Raw genomic sequence first — 21,754 nt, forward strand, 5'->3', positions numbered from 1 at the left:
CTTTGCTTTTTTCTTTCATTAATTTTACAATTAAGATGTCTTGGGGCTGGAGAGATGGCTCAGTGGTTAAGAACATATACTGCCATTCTAGAGAACCCAAGTTTGGTTTCCAGCACCCATGTTAAGTGGCTCACAACTGCCTATACCTACAGGTGCACAGGATCTTTTCTGTTCTCCTTGGACATCTGCACTCATAGGTATATGCCCAGATGTTTCCCTCACCAATACTCATAAGCACATCATTAAAAATTAAAAATTTGAAAAGATCAGGGAGGGGAGATCTTATATCTCTGATCTCCTTGGGCACCAAATTTTCATGTACATAACCACACTTACACACATACATATATAAATATATACATACATACAATACATACCTCCATACATACATACATTTATTTTAAAGAAAAAAAAACCTCTGATGCTTTTGTAGTGTAACGGACTGGCAGAGATGTGGTGGTCATTCTTACAGTCTGCTTTTCCTTATTCTTTTTTTTTCCCCTAAGCTTTTCGGTTGCTTAAGAGAGTAAAGTATTAGTTTCCATAAGTTATTGATAAATAATGGTTACTAATTCGTGGCTGCTTTTCTCTTGGAGATAGGCCTTTTCAGATATCTGGTATTCATGGTGGGGATTATAGAATATTCATTATAACTTTCAAATTAAACTCACTAACAAGTGAATTAGTTTTTACATTTCAATATTACATTTATATTTCAAGCTGTTCTCTATGTCACCTAATTAAAATTCATAGGGCAGGCTGGGGAGATGGCTCAGAGTATAAAGCCTGAGCTACACAAGTGTGAGGCCTGGAGATTAGATCCTCATCCCTTGTAAATGTGGGCGCATAGTTCCGAGGCTCCACAGGTGACAAGGGAATCTAGTTGTATTAAATCAGTGAGCTCTGGGTTCAGTTGAAAGAGCTTGCCTCAGTGAATGTGATAGTCACCAAAGACAATTCCTGATGCCCACCATGGACTTTCATCTGTGAGTCTGTGCTTGAGAGTGTATGTTGTGTGTGTGTGTGTGTGTGTGTGTGTGTGTGTGTGTGTGTGTGTGTGTGCAAGTGCATGTATCACACACACGTGCAAGCAGTAAATAAATAAACCACCTGCAGTAGAGCATTAGCTTCAGAATTATCTTTCATTGTAATGTCTGAGGGCCTGTACTGTCTGACTTATTTAAGATACTTTGGTGAAGAAATTAGTTCTTATTTGAATGCTTATGACTGTTTATGAAGAGAGCAGTAAAATAGAAACATCAGAAAAGCAAAATGGCGTGAGGGTGGATTTGCAGGTCTGGCTTAGTCTCCTCCCTTTCTTCCTCCATCACCCTTCCTTCTCGCCCTTTCTCAGCAGACTTGCTGGGAGGAAGGCCATCATTCTCATTTTGTTCTTTCACATTTAATATCTAGAATGTGGGTTTTTTATTGTTGGGGATTGGAAAAGGACATGAGAAAAGGCACTTGCACTTAGAAATGTAACGTTTTTAGATTAGAGATGTATATTGAAGATGGTAAAGATAAGAAGACGTAGAAGAAAAACGACTACTGACAACAAAACTTCACAACAACAACTGAGTTTCTGAGTTGTGTTATTTCTCATGAATGATACAGACATAACTCAACCAAGCAGACCCTGCAGATAAGCACTGTGGCCACGATGGTCCAGAAGTAACCTGTGTTCTGCTCTACCAGGACTTTGTCTACTTTTGCCCCAGTTCCTAACTGGAGAAAAATGTAGATTTTAGGCCTTCTCTACTTGTACTTTTCTGAAATGTGTCAGTATAAAGATATTGCTCTTTCCAGAGTACAGGATGAATTTCAGATGTGCCCCGGAGGGAGGATTTTGTCAAGTGTCAGTGTTTTTTTTTTTTTTTTTTTTTTTTTTCCCCCTATGATGCCCTTGCACTTGTTTTTCATAGTTGCAATGTTACAAGTCCCTGTGTGATATGTCTGTCCTCAGTGGCTTCCTAAGATGTGAATAGTTTTGAGCTCATTTGCCTGCCTTTTAAATGGATGCGCCTGATTCTCTTAAGCGTCCTCTGTAGACAGCATTTTGACTTTATATGTCGCTTCTCTCAGTACTTTTGGGGTCTGTGAAATCCAGGCCAGTGTCTAGGTTTGATATCTGGAAGACCAGAAAGGCAGTTGTGATCTAACATGCTGCTGCCATTTCTATTCCAGGGACAGGGGAGAGTGGCAAGAGTACCTTCATTAAGCAGATGAGGATCATCCACGGGTCGGGGTACTCTGATGAAGACAAGAGGGGCTTTACCAAACTGGTGTATCAGAACATCTTTACAGCCATGCAGGCCATGATCAGAGCTATGGACACTCTCAAGATCCCATACAAGTATGAACACAATAAGGTAAGTGGACTCATTATAACAGTTGCCACTGTGGGGTCTAAACCCTTCTAGAGTGGACCGTGGGTATTTGGAATGTACTTTATCCCCTCCCCTCTCCTTATGACCTCATCTCCTCTCCCTCCCCTCCCTGTATGGATGGATACACAGATGCTGGCTTATGGAGGCTAGAAGTGTCTTCCTCTCTCACTCTTCACCTTATTGGATTGTTTATGTTATAAAGAAAAGACTTTAACTATTACCTGGCCTGTTTGATAATAGAAAATTGTTCACAGTTGCAAAAGTGGTTCTATCTTTTTGGAGTGCCACAGCAACACTGGAATTTCCTTTAATACTGCCCAAGTGTTGCTTCATTGAATGAGAAGTTTCACTGGTTGTGGAGGGAGCTGTGGACCAGATGGCATGGCACTGTGTGTCTTTTTATAAGCCTCACTCTTTTCTAAGGATTCTAAACTTAGGAAGCGGCTTGTAATGCATTTCAGTAAGTTGCACACTTTTACCAAACTCTGATTCATTTTTCCTTGAGTGTAGGTATCCATTGTTCAGTCCTTGGGAGTTCTTGACTAAAAAAGCAAGTTTATATAATGGTGAGGGGCTTCAACCCACCCCACACTGAGGAAGCACATGTTTTTGGATTTCTTTTGAACAAACAGTGGTAAAGAGTTTATTTATAAATACCATCTTGTCTTCTCTCTGAATACGTGTTCATAGCCAACGATAAAAGAGATTGTCATTTATTGAAGCCTGCTTATGTAAAGTGTAGGACCACGAGACAAGTTCTTTATTTAGTTCTTTCTAAAAGGACGAATTTCATTCATCTTACACAGATATGTTCTTCTGATTACACTCTCTGTCTTGGTCTAGAATTTGATTATTAATAAAAAGGAAGCGATAGTGTGCCTCTGTATTAGCATGGCTAGGGAACTGTCTGGAATTGCAGCGTGGTAAAGAAGGCCTGAATTTGGCAGATGGTGTTCTTCCTGTATTTCTGTTGTAGTATTTCATATGTCATGCATTGTCTCCTCCGTCTCAGGAAGCAAGCATGCTCTTTGGGAGTATTTCCCCCCCACAGCAAAACAGGGACAAAGCAGAGGCTTTTGCCGATAGGATCCTGGTATCCCTGTGCAGCTGATTTGTGATTTCTGTAAGGCAGAGCAGAAGTATCTACAGTCTGTCCATTGCCGGTTGCTGTAGGAGGAAAGCAGCTGATATGGCGCTGTTACATGAAAAGGAATGATAGTGGGGACTCAGTCTGTGCTACCTTCATGCTGACAAGTTCAGTTTCTTTTCATTCTATAGTTTGAGCATCCTTGATCTGAAAATCTAAGATCTCATCATGTGGAGGACAAAGGATAGCTTGCAGGATTCAGTCTTTCCTTCCCTGTCTAAATTCAGTAAAATTACTAAAAAATGTGCTACTAGGCTATGAGTATGAAAAACAAGTGAATTTTAGTTTAGATTTCAGCCTCATCTCACAGAGACTTGTGTATATGCATGTGTTACCATATGTAAAAGCTCTGCATTCTAGAATGTTTCTGGTGCAAGCTTTTCTGACAAGGATACTCACCCTTACCTAGGCTCTAAGTTTGGTCTTTGGAGTTCTGATGGCTCATTTAGCAACCAGTCTTTAGCTCCCTTTGCCTAAGTAGCTACAGGCTGTCACTATGACACCCGGTTTTCCTTTTCATTTGGAGTGGAGGGAAACTTAAGTGGACCAATAAGTGCTAAGAATAAGAAGGACATGTTACAGGAAAGTACCTCATTAGGGTTGGGGGCATGATTCAGTCAGTAAAGCACTTACCGTGTAAGCCTCAAGATCTAAGTTCTTTCCTCAGAATTGAGCTAAACATGCTGAGGCATTATTACATGGGCATGTAATCCCAGCATTGGAGATACAAAGACGGGAGGATCCAAAGACTCCTTAGCCAGCCAGCTAGCCTAATTGATGAGCGTCAGGCAAATGAGAATGGTACCAGGGACATACTCCAGCCCTCATTCTCTTGCTTAGTGAATGAATATATATATATATATCCACTCCTAAGATGTAAGCATTTGTTAAAGATGTTTAAATTATTCTAATTTTTTGTATTTTCTTTAAAAAAAATTCAACATCTTCAATGCTATTTTCCAGGAAAAGTAGCCAAAATTCTAAAGGCTATATTATTCCTGTCTTTGATCAACTCAATAAGAAATTGCTACTTAAAAACAAAACAAAACAAAAACAAGGGAATTTTCTTAGTTCACAGAATGACCACACACTGATTGCATTGAGGAATTTCCACCTGTGTAATAAACAGAACCCACAGTCTGCTGTTTTGGTTTGCCTGTCAAAAAGTGAGGGGAGCCAAAGATTTTGTAGGCTGTAGAAACCAACCACTGGATGAGGAAGAAGAGGAAAACTTTTGAGGCGTGAGCTCACAGGAGGCCTGAGAAGCTGAAGGACTGTGCTTGGGAGAGATGAACTTCAGCCCATTTCAATCTTTCAGCACTCACTCCTGATTCGAATTCCTGGGAAAAAGTGTTGGATTGGCTGAGTCTGGATTCTTTGCTAGTTCTTTAGACAGGGGAAGGAAGTCTGGTCAATGTGATTGACAGTCCCTGGGGGAAATCTGGGTACTGCTAGTGGAAAAAGGAGAACAATTCTGGCCCAGCTCACAAATGTCTACTACAAAAGTGCACAGTCGATTTATAACATGGAATGACATGTGAACTCTCTGTAGATGCAAGTCCTCTGAGTTTACTTAGCATTTACCCTAAAATAAAATTTCTTATTCTGGACTTACTCTGAGTTACAGGGTGGGAAGGGACTTAAAGAGGCTACTGACTCAGTGACAGCTATCTGCTCTCGGTTTGCTCTGCAGTGACTCCATACCAGCATCTGAGTCCTAGCAAGGAAAAGCCAAAGAATCTGGCAGTCTTTACATTTGTTAAGATATCTTCATTTCTTCATAGTCTAGGCCTGAATTTTCTAGGCCTGAATTTTCTCATGTGTGGGAGTGGGACAAATAATAAGATGGTTTCAAAGTTCAAAAGATAATACACGGGAAATACCTTTACACTTTTTGGCAGTGTCAAGTAGAGGAAAGCAATCCTTGGAGTGATGGCTGTTGGGATGGGATGCCGAAAGGGGCACAGAGCACTCCTCACCTGGACACGTTCACAACAGGAGGGAATTTGAGCATGTGGCATTTTCTAAAGCAGTCTTAAGAAATTAAAGCAGGTGATGAACTAGACAATCTGAAGTCCCTTCTGATAGTTCCCTTGTGCTGATCCCTCTTTTAAAACAGACAGGAGAGGACTGAAGTGAGGAAAGAGTGCAACAATAGACTGGCACTGGCTCTTCTCCCTTCTGTGTTCTTACTGAATGAAGCACAGTTTATGCACAGAAGAGCATGTGGGTTCTCAGGAGTGAGTTTCGAGTGTCACTACTTTGAACATGTCTGTACCTAAAGCTCTTACTTAGTCTGAGTCAACACAGCCAGTACCTTAGGCTCATTACCTCTTATTCTAGATAAATCTACCAACCTCAGGGGATCACCTCCTTGATGTTTAAGGACATTTACTTTACCAGTGTTTCAGCCTGTATATGTGAAGGCACATATTGTATGAACTTTGGTATCTGTATTTCACTTAAATCATATTTGAGGGGTCCCACAGAATTTTGCCTGATGGTGAAAATATTTTTTTTTAATCTGTTTTGTCAAATGGTCACATTTTTTTAACATCTAGTTTTCTAGCTATGTAGGCACTCTTGAAACTGGCTTTGGTAAACATAAGAATAATACATAGGGTTTACAATGTTAAGTTAGAAAGTATGTATTTAGTCACTTCCAGTGCATATGTATTACCAAAGAGTTTTCTAGAACATGCTAACATTTATATGACCTTTGTTTATAAGAACTGTAGTCGTTCCACATCAACAGCAGTTGATATGTCTTTTTTTTTGCTAATCTGGGGCTAGTTGGTATGCTTGCATTTTTTCTTTGATCATATTGAATAATTTTTCATGTTCATTTTAAAACAAAACCACATAAACTTTTTACCCTGTCTCTATTGGATTACCTGATTTATCATTGCTTTGTAGGAGCTTTTTATATATTAAGGATACAACTCTCTGCTTAGTAAATGCAATTGTGAATATCTTCTTTACTTGGTGATTTACTTTTCATTTTCTTACTGGTTCCTCCAATAAAAGTTCTTAATCTTAGTCTAGTTAGTCATTTTTCTTCCTCTAATTAGTCCTTTTAAAGTAATCTTTGCTTACTTTAAATTCATATAAATAACCTGGACTTTTTCTTTTTTATAGATATATATTTTTATTGGATATTTCTTTATTTACATTTCAAATGTTATTCCCTTTCTTGGTTTCTTGTCCATAAGCCCCCTATTCCTCCCCCTCATCCTCTTCTTCTATAAGGGTATTCCCCCTCCCCAACCAACCCCATTTCTCCTCTTCCCGCCCTGAGATCCCCTAACACTGGGGCGGGGGGGAGGTCAAGCCTTAGCAGGATCAAGGGCTTCTCCTCCCATTGGGCCTAACAAGGCCATCTTCTGCTACATATGCAGTTGGAGGTTTTGGTAGTGGTTTAGTCTCTGGGAGCTCTCGTTGGTTAGTATTGTTGTTCTTAGGGGGTTGCAAACCCTTTCAGCTTCTTTAATCCTTTCTCTAACTCCTCCAGTAGGGGTCCCTTTCTTAGTTCAATGGTTGTCTGTGAGCATCCCCCTCTGTATTTGTCATGCTCTGGTTGAGCCTCTCAGGAGACAGCTATATCAGGCTCCTGTCAGCATGCACTTCTTGGCTTCATCAATATTGTCTAGTTTTGGTATACACACACACACACACACACATATATACACACACACACACACATATATATACACATATGTACATATATACACACATCATACATACATATATATACACACATATACATACACATACACATATACATACACATACACATATACATATACATAGGCTGGATCCCCAGGTGGGGCAGGCTCTGAATGGCCATTCCTTCAGTCTCTGCTCCAAACTTTGTCTCCATATTCCCTCCTATGAATATTTTTGTTCCCCCTTTTAAGGAGGACTGAAGCATCCACACTTTGGTCATCCTTCTTCTTGGGTTTCATGTGTTCTGTGGATTGTATCTTCAGTAATTCGAGCTTTTGGGCTAGTATCCACTTATCAGTGAGTGCATACCATGTGTGTTTATAGCTAAAATAAACTTCTTCATATATTGTAGAGTGCTGTGTGAAATAAGGAGCCACATTTTAATATTTCTACCTTGCAGTCTTACTGACCCAGCTGATTTACCACATACCATCTGGGGCCGTGCAGGATCGCCCTGGACACATACGATGGATGTGGTTGGTTCCAGGCTGACTGTTGGGAGCCATTTGTTTATTTTGTGTCTCTTTCTGTCTGTCAGTACTAAACTACTGATGACCAAGCTGTATAAGGAGTTTTGATATTGGACAGGGTAAGTCCAATAAGCTTTGGTTTTTCTCTTTGAGACTGGACAGAAGCTGTGTTGATTCTCTTATATCTAAAGAGTTTTTGGTTTTGTTCTTTATCTAGGAAAAAATTGTCATTTTGGTTAGGCTTCCTAGGCAGAACCCAAATGTTTTTGTAGTTTACTCTGTAAAGCAGTGTCTTCCTTTTCCCAAGGCCTCTGCATGTTTGCTGTTGAGCTTGTGTTTATCTGTGGCCAAGTACAAAGCCTTTTATTTTCCTAGATTGATAACATGACATTAAAAAAAAAAAACAACAACAGCAGTTACATCAGTTCTGAAGGTTGAACTTGCTTTGTGCTTTCATCAGTATTTGTCTTTTTTAGCATTTCATTTAAAAAGAGTAGAAGCTAGTCTGAGTGCAGCGGGAATCAATTCCCTTTCCAGCAGTGTCTTTTGGGCTGACATTTCCTCTGCAGCACAAATTAGCTAATGCGTTAGCAGAATCCTTTCCTGTTTCCTGTCTCCAGTGTCTACAGCACTTGAATTGAACAGGTTTGTCTGGATTTTCGTTCTTCATTGTGTGATCTGTAGCTTTTGTAGAACTAGGCCATTTTCTGTTGTGCAGTATAAAAGCTTAGGTTAAGTAAGAAGGTAATAATGAAAGCTGTCTTGCCACTTGTTAACTGTAGTGTTTTAATCTGGGTTTTAAATGTTTTATTTATGTGTTACAACTTGTTTTTGTGAGTATACAAAAGCAAATAAACCTGTATGTTGTTTAGTATGGTTTGATCTGGTTTTTGATTTTTGAGATAGGATACCTTAGTTACTTTTCTATTGGAGTGATAAAACATTATGGCTAAAGCTCCTTAGAGAAGGAATGGATCTTTTGTTTGTTTGTCTGTTGGTTTGTTTTTGTATTTTTGGCTTTTGATTCTAGACAAGTGCGTGACTGTCACTGTCATGACAGAGACTTGTCACAGCAGACAGATGGACATGATGCTGGAGCAGCAGTGGAGAGCTCACAGCTCTAACTACAACCCGGAAGCAGACAGCAAACTCAAAATGACAAGTCTTGAAATTCTCAAAGCCCTCCCTGAACAGTGCCACCAACTGGGGACCACATATAAAAGTGGCAGAGCTTTGGCGGCACTCTCACTCTTGCCGCCACAGAAGCCTTAACCAGTGTGGTTCTCATGCCTCACAGCCTCCTTAATGCCATCACAGGCAGCAGAAAAACTAGGTAGTTCTGTGCACACATTCTTGTCTACCTGGCTCGTGTGTACACAGTTCATGTGGGAATATATGTGTGCACACATTCTTGTCTAACTGGCTCATGTGTATACTGTTTAGTCACATGAGAATAAATCTGAAGACAGAGCAGAATTCAACCTGTGTTGCATATAAGCAATGAGTGCCTGTATATGATATTTGTGTCCTATCTACATCGTGGCGCTTCTCTTATCAACGTATCCATGTTTTCCACATTCATAGCACAAGTCAACTTGAGCTAATCCATTCTGTTTAAAATAATATGACTGGGAACCCTCTTCTAATCTCCACAGGCACTAGACATACACAAAAATATGTAGGCATAAATAAAATATGTAGGCATATATTTTTCTCAACCTACTTTAATAAGGGTTCAACCTCCCCTCTAGCCTATCACCCACCGGACATAGTGGAAAAGAAAGGCTGTTAGGACACAGGGGAAGTGGACCTGTTAAGAAATAGTTCTTTAGGATGATTCCAATCTTCATTGTTCTCAGTTCAGTCCACTAGCAAACACCACAGGTGAACCAGCAGCTGCCGTCAGGTCCACTCAGCAGATACCACACAGGAACCAGCAAAGGCAGTTCAATCCTGAAGAAACTGTGAGGCTTCTCAACTAGCCTAAGTCCTCTGAAGCAGCAAGACGTGGCAGGAACCTAATGAGAAGCTCTTTGTCGAGTTTCTCTCTATGAAGTCAGCAGGAATGATGCCCAGCAATGTAATGTAAGGTGAAGACTAGCAAGGACGAGCAATGCAAATCAGCGCTTGAGCTCCCACTGTCTATGGGGTCATATTTATATTCCTTCTAAACATCATGTGTTTGGTATAACAAAACTTCCTTTCACCTATGTCTGCTTAAGCAAAACATTCTTTCATGTGACTGCTTTAACAAAATATCATTTCACTTTTGTGCCCAGCAAAATGTCATTTGACATAACTGAACTTCCAAAGAAACCAGAAGTTATGATTTTGAAAATAAATAGGAAGCTAAGTTTTAAAAATTAGCATGACCAGAAGAATAGCAACACTGGAGGATGGAGTTTGAGCTTTTCTTATTTAAACCTAGCTCAGGATTTATTTAGCACAAAATTTGACTGTGTTGAATGAATGAAATGAATGAATCAATGAATGAATGAACATTTGTTGACCTGGATAAGCATTGATGCACTACGGTGTGGGTATACTGTTTATGAATACAGTTAACAGTCAAGCACAACTTCTTTTGAAACTGACTGTAATTGAATTGCCTTTTGATATTGAACAAAGTAATCTTTGAATTCAGTTTCCTTATTGACAAATAGTGGTTATTATAATTCTACTTCCAGAATATTATGAGAATCTTGACCATGATAGAATCTACTTGTGCCTTATTTTCTGTTTCTCTTACTTCCAGATTGTTCTCTTTCTTATCTTCTTTAGCTGAGGCGTCCTCACCTTAGTTCAGCTCCAGGGAGATGCTACCAACATGGGGCCCAGGCCCTTGGGTATGTGGGCAGCTGCAGCCTCAGGCCCACCACAGCACACTATTCAAAAGCACAATTCTCACACAGAGGACCTTGTCAGGAGTCAGGTCATCCTTTAAGGTCAGTCAGCAGCTTTGAGAGAAATAACTAAAAGCAGCATTTTCTCATGTGTTCAGAATTTTCAATATTGTTCATTAAGGAACTCACTGTTTCTTTTTTAAAATGAGTCTGATGGGTTTCTGTTGCTGAGCAGATGGAAAGTACTTGGCATACAGTAACTGAATGGCTAAGTGAAAGATCACCCCTCGTGACAGTGGGCAACATGTTCAGCTTTGAACAAGCATGTGTATTGCAGGATGAGATTGACAGTGTTTCCCCAGTCACTTTCTTATTTTGGATGACCCCATGGGATTGTGGCTTCCCCTTCCTCTTTTTGGTAGGTAGAGGACATGGTACATTGTTGGCTACAACCTGCCAAGCTGTTAATGCATCTGTAATTTAGATAACCACTGTGCACTGAAGATGAGCTCTGTGAACCAAGTATTTGATGAATGAGTGGTCGATTCTCAGACTGTGAAGATGATGTATGGGGTGGACAAGATCATCCAGGTGGACAGTTGCTGTGACATCAGCTATTTCTCAATTGAGCTACACTACCCCCACCTGGGCATCTCTGGGTGCCATGCAGTTGTGACCTACAAGAAAAACGTGGCTGAGCAGTACATCCAGGTCCTCACGTGATCACTGCTGTGTGGGTGGAGTTGCCTTCCACACCCTGCTCTACTGTTGTTATCTGTGTCCAACTGGACTTCTCTGGTAGAAAGTTCAGCCATGGAAGCCAGGATGAGGGTGGCTTGCATCAGTCAGCAAGCCTGGGGGTAAAGTGCAGGGCAGAAGCTTGGTTTCCAGGTGAAGGAGCCAGGAGTTGGTCAGAGTCAGAACAGCTGTAGCCAAGAGGCTGGGACTGGTGGGACAAAAGCCTCATCTCAGGAGCGCAGCAGGAGCTGGTCAGCGAGGTCCACAGCATCTGGGACACTCTTCTCCAGGCTGAGCCCAGAATGTCTACATTTCTAGACAGCAGTGGATAAGGTTGACTGGTTAGGGTAGTAGTAGCTGTTAGAAAAAGCCTCAGTAGGAGAAGCCAAGACCCTGCTTGAGGTAGTACAAGAAGCATGTTGTTCACTTCTCATTGTGCTCTTTTTTTTAAAAAAAATCTCATAGAAGACCAGGCATGCCTGTATTTAGAACAAAAGCCTTTTCAGCTATTAAGTGTCCCTTCTGACACCTGGAGTATTTTTTTTTCCAGCTTGTTTGCCCTATTTTATGTCTTCCTAATTCCTAACTTTTTTTATTTTGTGTGTGTGTGTGTGTGTGTGTGTGTGAGAGAGAGAGAGAGAGAGAGAGAGAGAGAGAGAGAGAGAGAGTGAGAGTGTGATTGTATTCCTATTTGCCTGCTTGTTTGTTTTAAGAACATTAATGACTAAATGAAAACATAGGAGGGAGTATGGAAACAAATAGCATGTTGTTAATATCCTCATGGTTTTTGTAGGTATGCATTCATACGAATATGGACACCAGCAAGCAAACATGCAGGAAAAATAATGTCACTTTATGCCGGAGAATGATGGTTGCTTAGTTCCTTTTGTGCCTTCTCATCTTATTCTGCTTTTTTCCTTCTTTTTAAAAATTTTTCTAACAAGGCCTCATTATATAACCCTTGAACTTGAAATCCTCTTGCTTTGTTGTTAGTGCTGGGAATTTAGACCTTATCACATGGAGTATGCTTTTTTTTTTCTCTAGGAAAATAAAGAGGACTTGCTGTTCTTGCAAAGGACCTGGATTCCATCACCAGTACCTATACAATGGCTTAACTGTTTGTCACTCTAGTCCCAGGGAATCTGGTGTCTTCCTCGAGTATCAGGCACACATGTGGTGTACACATGTGCATGTAGGCAAAATGCTCATACCCACACAGAGTGATAAAATATGAAATAAAATCATGTAGTCATCACCAATATTGGTGGATGCAGTATAAACTTGTTCTTTGAACAGATACAGTAATTTTATGCTTTTTAAAGTTGGCAAGAAGACATTTGTGAAGTTGTTACCACTGCTCCCTGTGGTGATTGAGCCATTTTCTTTTACAGTCTTGTCTCACTTGTATGAATGGAGAGAGATTTAGAGGAATGGTGTTCCTCTGGTGAGAAACTGCCATGCTGACATGCATTAACCTGGGTGCTAGGTTCCCCACTTCTTGCAATGTGTACACCTCCTCTGTGGTATATGGTGTACACTTCCTCTGTGGTATATGGTGTACACCTTCTCTGTGGTATATGGTGTACACCTCCTCTGTGGTATATGGTGTACACCTCCTCTGTGGTATATGGTGTACACCTCCTCTGTGGTATATGGTGTACACCTCCTCTGTGGTATATGGTGTACACCTCCTCTGTGGTATATGGTGTACACCTCCTCTGTGGTATATGGTGTACACCTCCTCTGTGGTATATGGTGTAATGGTTTTGAGTTAAACGGATGGATGATGTGTTGAGCATGTCAGAGACTGCTGGTTATGATGTAGTGAGGAGACCTAGGTAAGAGTTCTCTTAAGGGTATTAGCCTCTTTATGTGTTCTTGATGGCATTGGCCTAAAGTATGGTCTGAGGATCTGTTGAGCATTGACTACCTGGCTTCCAAAGGTAATGATACAAGAGCCACTGTTCTATGTACCCCAGACAGATCCTCACCAAAGTTGAATGTCCAGACAATGTTGTCACAAGTTTTAGGAATTTTGACTATAGCTTGCTTTGGGCCAGGCAGTGGCAGCTTCCAAATGGAGGTACTATTTGACTCTGAAGGATGTAGAGTAAGCACCCAGCAGGCACTTCTGTGTACTGTATCTATAGTCTCTGAAAAGTTTATAGGGTTTGCACCCCGCCATGGGGAAGGGTCTTCTTTTTATTTGCATAGCAGTCTCTTTTGAGCAAGCTGTATCTACAAATGAAGTTAACCTTTTCTAGTAGGCACAGAAGGCACTGTCCAGTTACCTGAGTGTAGGGTTGGGAACATGATTTTGAGGTCTAAGGGAGCATGTCTGAAATATAACATTAAAGTAAGCATAAACCACACAGGTAGTTTTGCAAACTGTACATTCGTATTCAAGTAGATGTGGGGTGGTCCTAGGATGAGCCTGTGACTTTTTTCTTAAAATTTTGGTTGTGAGCCTAGCCTTTAATGGCTGAGCAATCTCTCCAGCCCAGTGAGTTTCCTTTCTTGACAGGCTTCCAGGTGGTGGTGCTGTTGCTTGAGTCCCTGTGGGCATAGAACACTGGCTCTGCCATCAGGGGCAGTGTGAAAACACTAGGGACTAATATTAGAGAAAGCACCCCATTGGGTGTCCATCAGTAGGCTTTCAGCCATGGGACATTAAGCTAGTGACTTAAACTCGAAACAGTAGGCTCCCCTTCTGGAAAGTGGGATGATGATGATGATGGCTCACTTTGTAGTTGATATGAGCATTAATGGGAAAATAGAGCTACTCATTTATAGTGATGTTAGTGCATAGTATGTGGATGCTAAATAGTTGTTAAACTCTTCTTAGAAGGTCGGGGTTAGGAGAGAGAAGCCTTTAAGGAAAGTCCAGAGGTTTTCAGAAAAAAAAAAAAAACAAAAAAAAAAAAACAAAAACGTTGATTGCTTAAAGTACAGGAGAGTCTTTGACTTGAGGACTAGATGTAGTCTCCATTATCTATCAGCAACAACAGTGATTTCTTGTGAGCAGCTGTCTGACCTCTGGTTGGACCCAGCATGTAGCATGTAGATGAAAGAACCCTAAAGAGCCGGAGGATGTAGATGCTGCTGAAGTCCAGTACCCTGACACTCCCTAGTAGTCTGTGTAGCTTGTCACCTTGACAGCAGGGTATTTTCAAGGAAGGAAGAACAGCTAGATCAGTCAGGAAGGGGGAGGGGCTAAGACAACCTTTCAAGCACGTCTGGACCCAATCTAGATACAGGCTTTTAGCCTAATTCACTCAAAAGTGCTACATAGCTAGCATTGTAATTTTGCCCGTGAGAAAGATCTCAGATATGTTCCCATACGTTACTGAACATGTAAGTTACAAAGGATGAGCTGACAACTAGAGCTGAGTTTTATAATGCTTAGAGTGCAGCTCCTGTCTTGACTCCAGAATGCCTTTGGCACCAGGATACTCACTCGTGGTTTGCCTCTTCCTTTTCTTTATCTTCCTTCCTGCCACTCTGGGTCAGTTAATGGAGTGTTACCCCTGTTGGATGTTCTGTGTTCTGACAGTTTCTTGTGAATAGATCTCGTGATATTTATAAAAACCAACATATTTTTGTTTTGGAAAAAGAAGAAATCTAACTTTGATAAAAATAATTGGGTTTCTTAATTGCACATGGTAAAGTGTGTATCTTGTAACTCATACTGAAGAGTTTTTCTGCCACTAAGTTATTCAGAGTATGTTATTTGTAGTTGACATCAAGCCCAACAATGACCCAAAACTGCAACAATAGCTTAGGTGTTTTCCCTGGATCCTCACCAGATCTATATTATTTTAACAGTTGTACTTTCCTATGGAAAATAAACATTTTACTGTAGAAGTTAGATCTGTTTCTACCTCCCAGCGCTGTGCACCCAGAAATAAGACTCAGACTCAAGATATATTTACAAATACTTTGGCCATTAAACTAGACTCTTCTCTGACTAGATCATAACTTAAAATAACCCGTTTATTCTAATCTACACTTTGCCATTTGCTGGTTATTTGTGCCCAGATTCCGTGCCTTGTTGAGTCTTTCTGGGGGAATCTCCTGTCTGGCACTCTCTTAGAATCCTTCCTGCCTCCTGGATATCCCCTCTTCTGTTCTGTCCATTCCTACAGGCCATAGGTTTTCTTGATTGACATCCATATAATACGCAAAGTATTCTCTCTAATTTTACTTGATATGTCATGTCAGAATAAATACTTTTCATTTCCTTTTTTTCCTTCTTTTCCATAAATATCTTTTAATGTCAGGGCCTTTTAAAGAATTGCTCTCAATTTTGGACAGCAAAGTTGTTATCACAAAAGTCAGTAGTAAGACTATCATTCTAGTGAAGAGAGTCTTGATGTTAATACTCACAGCGTTGAACAGTATGTGTGAACCTTAGGCATGCATACCGAGAATGAAGAAGCGGTCTATTTTTCACTTGCGGTATATTTGGAAATTTATGATGATGGAAAGTAAAAATCCACTGCCTCCCTAGAGAATACTGCCTCAGGGCTAGAGGTCGATCTGTCAGTTATCCCTGGCTATGCAGGCATGAGGATGAGTCCAGTCCCTAGGGCCAATTTAAAAGCTTGAGCCAGGTGTAATGGTGGTTGTAATCCCAGGGATTGGAAGGTACAGACAATGGATCTCTGGAGCTCAGTAGCCAAAGTTTAGCCTGCCTGGCAACCTTCATGCCAAAGTAGGAGACTCTCAAAAAACAGGATAGCTGACTCCAGAGTAACATGTCTGGCTGCTCTGGGCTCTTTGTAATCACATTCCCACCAAGCATACAGCTATTTGTACACACATAACTACATCTACACTGTAAATAAGTAAGTGACAAATAATGTCTTTTCACTATTTCTAGTAGCCGAGGTTTAAACCCTGGGTCTGGAGCAAGTGACAGAGGGCATCTGCAGCCAGACAGATGTTCTCGATGCTCACATTTTGTTTAAATGTGTACAGAAATCTGTAGGACTTTCTGCTCCAGTCATTGAATGTGTAATATACTTAATGCTAAGAGGCACATTATCGTCCCCACTTGCTATTAGGAAAAGTTGAGAAAGCCTACATTACACACTATAGCCGTGCCGCCCTCCATTCCCTGATGTGTGTGTTGAAGTCCTGACTCCCTGGGTTGTTCTATTAGGAAGTGGTGCCTTTGGGAAACCATTACACCATGAAGGTGGTGCAGTCCTTGTGAATGGTATCAGTGCCCTCGTAGAATAGGCCCCAGGGCTATTGTTCACCTTTTCCACCATGTGAGACCGCAGTCTGGAGAAGTTGCGGTCTACAACCAGAGAGCAGGCCCACACCACAGTCTGCTGGCTCTTTGACTTTGCGCTTCATAGGCTTATAAGTTCCCAGTTATGGGGCTTTATTATAGCAGCTGACTGACAGAAACTACACTGAAATTGAAGATTAGATGCATGGTTTAAGTCCAGATTTCACAGCCAGCCATGGCAGGTCATGAGTCTGCCTGTTCTAAGGTTCTAGTGGAAGGAAGGGCAGTCTTCTTATACATTGGCTTCGTTTGGAGGAAGCCAGAGCAGTCCTGGTGGAGGATGAGGCAAGAAAGACAAGTTCTGCTGTACTACACACACCAGTCCTGTGATGGCGAGTGTTCTGCATGGCTGTGGAGACAGGAGAGCTGTAAAGTACAGGCAGTACTCTGGGAGTTGAAAAATATGGGGGAGTGGTGGATCCTGCAAGATGGGACAGATTTATGGAGGGAGTTAAAGGCTGTAAAAGTGTAGTATAGGAGAACCAGGAGAGCAACTTTAGATTGTATCCTCCATGGCGGGCTGTAGTCCATTCTTCCTTCCTTCCTTCCTTCCTTCCTTCCTTCCTTCCTTCCTTCCTTCCTTCCTCCCTCCCTCCCTCCCTCCCTTCACTCACTCACTCACTCACTCACTCACTCACTCACTCACTCTCTTTACATCCCAATATCTCTGAGAAGGGCCAGCCCTCCCTCCTGTATCATCCCACCCTGGCACATCATGTCATTGCAGGACTAGGGGTATCTTCTCCCACTGTGGCCAGACAAGGTAGCCTAGTTAGTGGAAACAGGATCCACAGATAGGCAACAGGTTCAGGAACAGCCTCTGCTCCAGTTGTTTTGGGGACCCACGTGAAGACCAAACTACACCTCTGCTATATATATGCTATGTGCTGGGTAGCCTGGGTCCAGTCCATGCTCACTCTTTGGTTGGTGGTTCAGTCTGTGGGAGCCTTTAAGGCTCTAGGTTACTTGACTCTGTTGGTCTTCCTGTGGAGTCCTGATTTTCTTCGGGTCCCTCAATCCTTTCCTTAACTCTTTTCACAGGATTCCTTGAGCTCCATGTGATGTTGTTGGGCTGTGGGTCTCTGTATTTGTTTCCATTGGCTGCTGGATGGAATCTCTCAGAGGACAGTTATGCTAGGTTCCTGTCTGCAAGCATAACAGAGTATCATTAATAGTGTCAGAGACTGCTGCTTGCCCATGACTCAATTTGGGACAGTCATTGGTTGGTCATTCCCTCTGTCTTTGCTCCATCTTTGGCCTTGCACATCTTACAGGCAGGACACATTTTGGTTGAAGGTTTTGTGGGTTGGATGGTATCCTTTTCTTTCACTGGGAGTCCTGCCTCGGGTGGGTGGGTTTCATTCCATGGGTCTACCTGAAGCCTTTGGTCAGGAGCAAGACATGGTAGCAGGAATATCACAGATGGTGATGTGTGGAACTGGGAGGTGCACTGGGAGGCACCCCAGAAGTAGAAGCTGAAGTTCAAGGCCAGTCTCAGCCGTGGTTCATGGTGAATTTGAGGCAAAGATGGTTTAAGGTAGAGAAAGGCAGTTTTCAATATGTAGCCCTCTCATCACCCTTACCTGAGTAGTATGTAGGGTCTGCCAAGAAAGAGAGGAGTGAGCAATAAGGATTGGATAGTGGGAAGTGGAGGGAAAACTTAGTGGGAGACAGTGAGTGGGAGTTAAGAGACAGGGTATGAAACCAAGAGAAGTCAAGTTGCTGAGTACGGTTGTGCTGCTAGGATCTGGTCAGAGGTAGCTCTAATTAGCTATTTTCCAGGGTAGTCAGACCCCATATCCTCGTCCCCATCTCCACAATAACAGGAAACAGGTATAACATGCATAATTAAGAATCCAGATAGGCCTAACTCTCATCCTAACAAAATGCTTCTGCTGCAGTAAGTTATCTTTCTGACTTGTAATGTACTATCAGATCATCTTGACCTTGATGGTTGCACATGCAATTTAATCTCAGGGTAGACCAGACTGTAAATCACCACAGCCCACTATCCATGGGCTCTTCACAGACCCCAGGATCACAGTCTGATTTAGTAAATAACTGTGCTTAGTCAAGAAACCCTGATTCAGTGAAGCAGTAGCTCTGAGGGGTCTGTCAGCCTGGTGAAAGAGTGGACCCTGACGGATCAGAACACATCCTGCAGTGGGCAACAGGGCAGCACACAGCTGGAATTCCTAACAGTCTACCCATCAGAGTCTGCTCCATGAAAATGAGACATTTGAGAGGGCAGCAGTTACCCTCTGTTCTTCCCCAAGCCAGCAACACTGTGTGCAGCTCTGTACATGTAACCCATGCTTTGTGTATTTACTTAGTAAATGTGGGGCAGAAGAGCTCACCAGAGTGCACAGGTGTCACCCAGCACCGGACCCTTTAGCTCCAGCCTGGTCGGCTCTGGCTCTCAACTTCTACCAGAGACCTACCATGACCACTACCTCTTCATTCTTTCATGAATTGCTTCTATAGGATCCTTTCTTTCTAATTATCCTTTTATGATTGTACAGGGTAATGTGATTCTTTAAATAATACCTCATACAGAGAGTGAGGAGGGAAAGATAGAGGGGGAGAGAGAGCACAAACCAGTAGTGCATACATAGTTTCATTTAGCATTGCTATAATATTGGAAACTTGTAAATTAGCCAGATCAATAAGAAAAAGTTCAAATATAATATAGGTACTCAGGATTTTTGTGCTATTGAAATAAACAATAATGTGGGATTTATACTAATGCAATGTTTGAACATTGTAGTATTATGCAGAACATAACCTTTGTTTTAAAGACATAAAAGGAATCTAAGATGTTTGCTCACTTGTAGTATTAGTAGACAGAAAACTATAGCAGACTTAACAGCAAACGTCAGCTTGCTTCTGAGATGTGGAACTAACAACTTTTCTTTTGTGTATCTATTGTGGTTTGAGTGAGAATGGCCCCAAAGACTCATTTGTCTTGTTTTTAGTTAGAATGTTCCAGTAGGATTAGGAGGTGTGGTCTTGAATGGAGGTGTGTCATTTGGAGGTGGGCTTTGAGGTTTCAGAACTCCATAGGAGGATTGGTGTCTCTCTTTGCTGCCTGCAGGCAGGCGTAAAGCTTGCAGGTACTCCTGCAGCGCCATGTGTGCTGCCAGGCTCCTTGGCATGAGAATAATAGTGGGCCAGTCTCTGAAACTGTAAGCAAGCCAATTAAGGGCTTTCAGAGTTGCCTTGGTCATGGTGTCTCTTCACAGAGTAGAGCAGTGACTGAGACAGTGCCATTTGTTTCATGTGGTCTCTTTGTGCCGTTTACTTTATTCTCTGTGCTGTTTGCTCACCTGTCCGTCCATTCCATCACTGCATACCTATGGTCCAAGCACTGTACTTCCGGAATCAAGAACTCAGCTGCCCTTCAGTTGCTAATCAGCAATCCAGTTAAGTACATGGTAATTTATAATACAGTGTGGTGAGTGATACCAGAGAAAAGTTGAACACGTCCAGGCAGGTGATAGGATGGAAGGGCAGAAACAAGAAGGCTCCCTAGAACTTGCTTTTGCTAATGATACTGTTTCCTGTTTGCAAAGTTCTGGACTGCTTGAAGTATGGTCTCTGTCCCCCAGGAACATGTAAGCCATGTGATAGGAATGACAGCAAGTGGCCATGCACTTACATCATGCCCTCTATATTGGTATTATACAGTGTGAAATAAGGGCTACAGGTTGACAAGGCAGTTCGTAGCCTGGATCATTCTGTGAGAGAGCTGTAGGCTTCAAGAGTAACTGTGTCTTATAAGGTTGCCACAGCTCATAGATGAAGGACGTGATAATTAACTCCCTCTCTTTACATTCTTGGCCATTTTTATGGTGCGTTTTTTCTTTTATCTTTTGCATTGCTTTTTACCCCCAGAGAAAGTCTTTTAAACTGTTTGCTTTAGTATTTTTAGCGATAGTTGTTTCTAAAGTAAAATAATGGGTTTGAGTAAATAAGCAGGCTTCTGGGGCATGGGGCGGAGGAGGTCCTGTTGCCTCCAGTAGCACAGAGTGGGCCAGCATATGGGGCTTTTGCAGTGGCACAGAGTGGGCCAGCATATGGGGCTTTTGCAGTGGCACAGAGTGGGTCAGCATATGGGGCTTTTGCAGTGGCACAGAGTGGGCCAGCATATGGGGCTTTTGCAGCGGCACACAGTGGGTCCGCATATGGGGCTTTCGCAGTGGCACAGAGTGGGTCAGCATATGGGGCTTTTGCAGTGGCAGCTCAGGTTCCCAGAGGTCTCACTACACTCACTGTGCAGCATCTCAGCTCCTCAGTACAGGCCAGAGTGTAAACAGGAAAGGCTCCCAGTGAGAATCTCAGGGCCTTCTGTGCGCATGGGCCTGTGCCTAGGCCATCTCTAGGTTAGTCAACCCTGGATGAAAGCCAGGCATCTACTACGTAGTGGGATGAGGGCAGAGTAGGCACTGTGTTCCAGGAACAAATGTCCAGCCCAGGGTCCTGTTGCTGCCATGATTTTGGCATTTGGAGATCACAGTCTTAACATTTGTATCTGCAGTTGTGATAGCCCCTTACAGTCACCTCTCCTCACCTTCCCACAACCTCCCCAAGACATGCCCTGATGCAGTGAGGTTTCACGTTGCTAAGGTTTCATTATTACAAAACATGTGGTGGAGCTTCATCGTAAATAATTAAAATCTCTGACAAAGAAAATGAGCTGAGCATATTCTGTGATCCAGTAAACTGATTTTCCCTGTCTCACAGTGCTCTGTTATCTGCTAATTCCCCAAACTCCATAATTAACAATGGGCAGCTGTGTTCTGGAGAAAATTATCCAGGTTTGGCCTGGGTGCCTCTACCGTGATGGGGTTCAAGGGGGTTGGCTGGGTTCCTAGCAGTGTCTCAAAGAGCACTTCAGTCACTTTCCCTTGTAATTAAGTGTCATTGTAAACAGATGTGTTTATTCCTTAGTAACTTAGATGACTTCTGGAAGATAGAGTCTAGCCACCCTGTCATGCACTGAGTGTTTCACTTTTGAAGACAAGACAGTGAGGGAAGCAAAGGCTTACTCTGAGGGTGGACAGTATCAGTCATGCCCAGTGCCTTCTGATGTTAGTGAACATGGTGTGTGTAGACTGAGCTCATTATCTCATTGAGCTGATGGT

The 21,754-nt window shown here is 42.1% G+C and overlaps 1 protein-coding gene across 1 annotated transcript in view; it reads left to right on the top strand.

Annotated features, from left to right (window-relative positions):
- Gnaq (G protein subunit alpha q) overlaps positions 1 to 21,754 on the top strand; it is a 246,303-nt gene that overhangs the window by 84,791 nt on the left and 139,758 nt on the right. Inside the window, exon 2 of the mRNA NM_031036.3 lies at positions 2,185 to 2,369. Within this exon, the coding sequence (NP_112298.2) occupies positions 2,185 to 2,369 (185 nt within the window). The remainder of the gene's footprint in view (positions 1 to 2,184; positions 2,370 to 21,754) is intronic.

Source organism: Rattus norvegicus, chromosome 1, assembly GCF_021556685.1.
Source record: "Rattus norvegicus strain SHRSP/BbbUtx chromosome 1, alternate assembly SHRSP_T2T, whole genome shotgun sequence".
In the NCBI taxonomy this organism is placed as follows: Eukaryota; Metazoa; Chordata; class Mammalia; order Rodentia; family Muridae; genus Rattus; species Rattus norvegicus.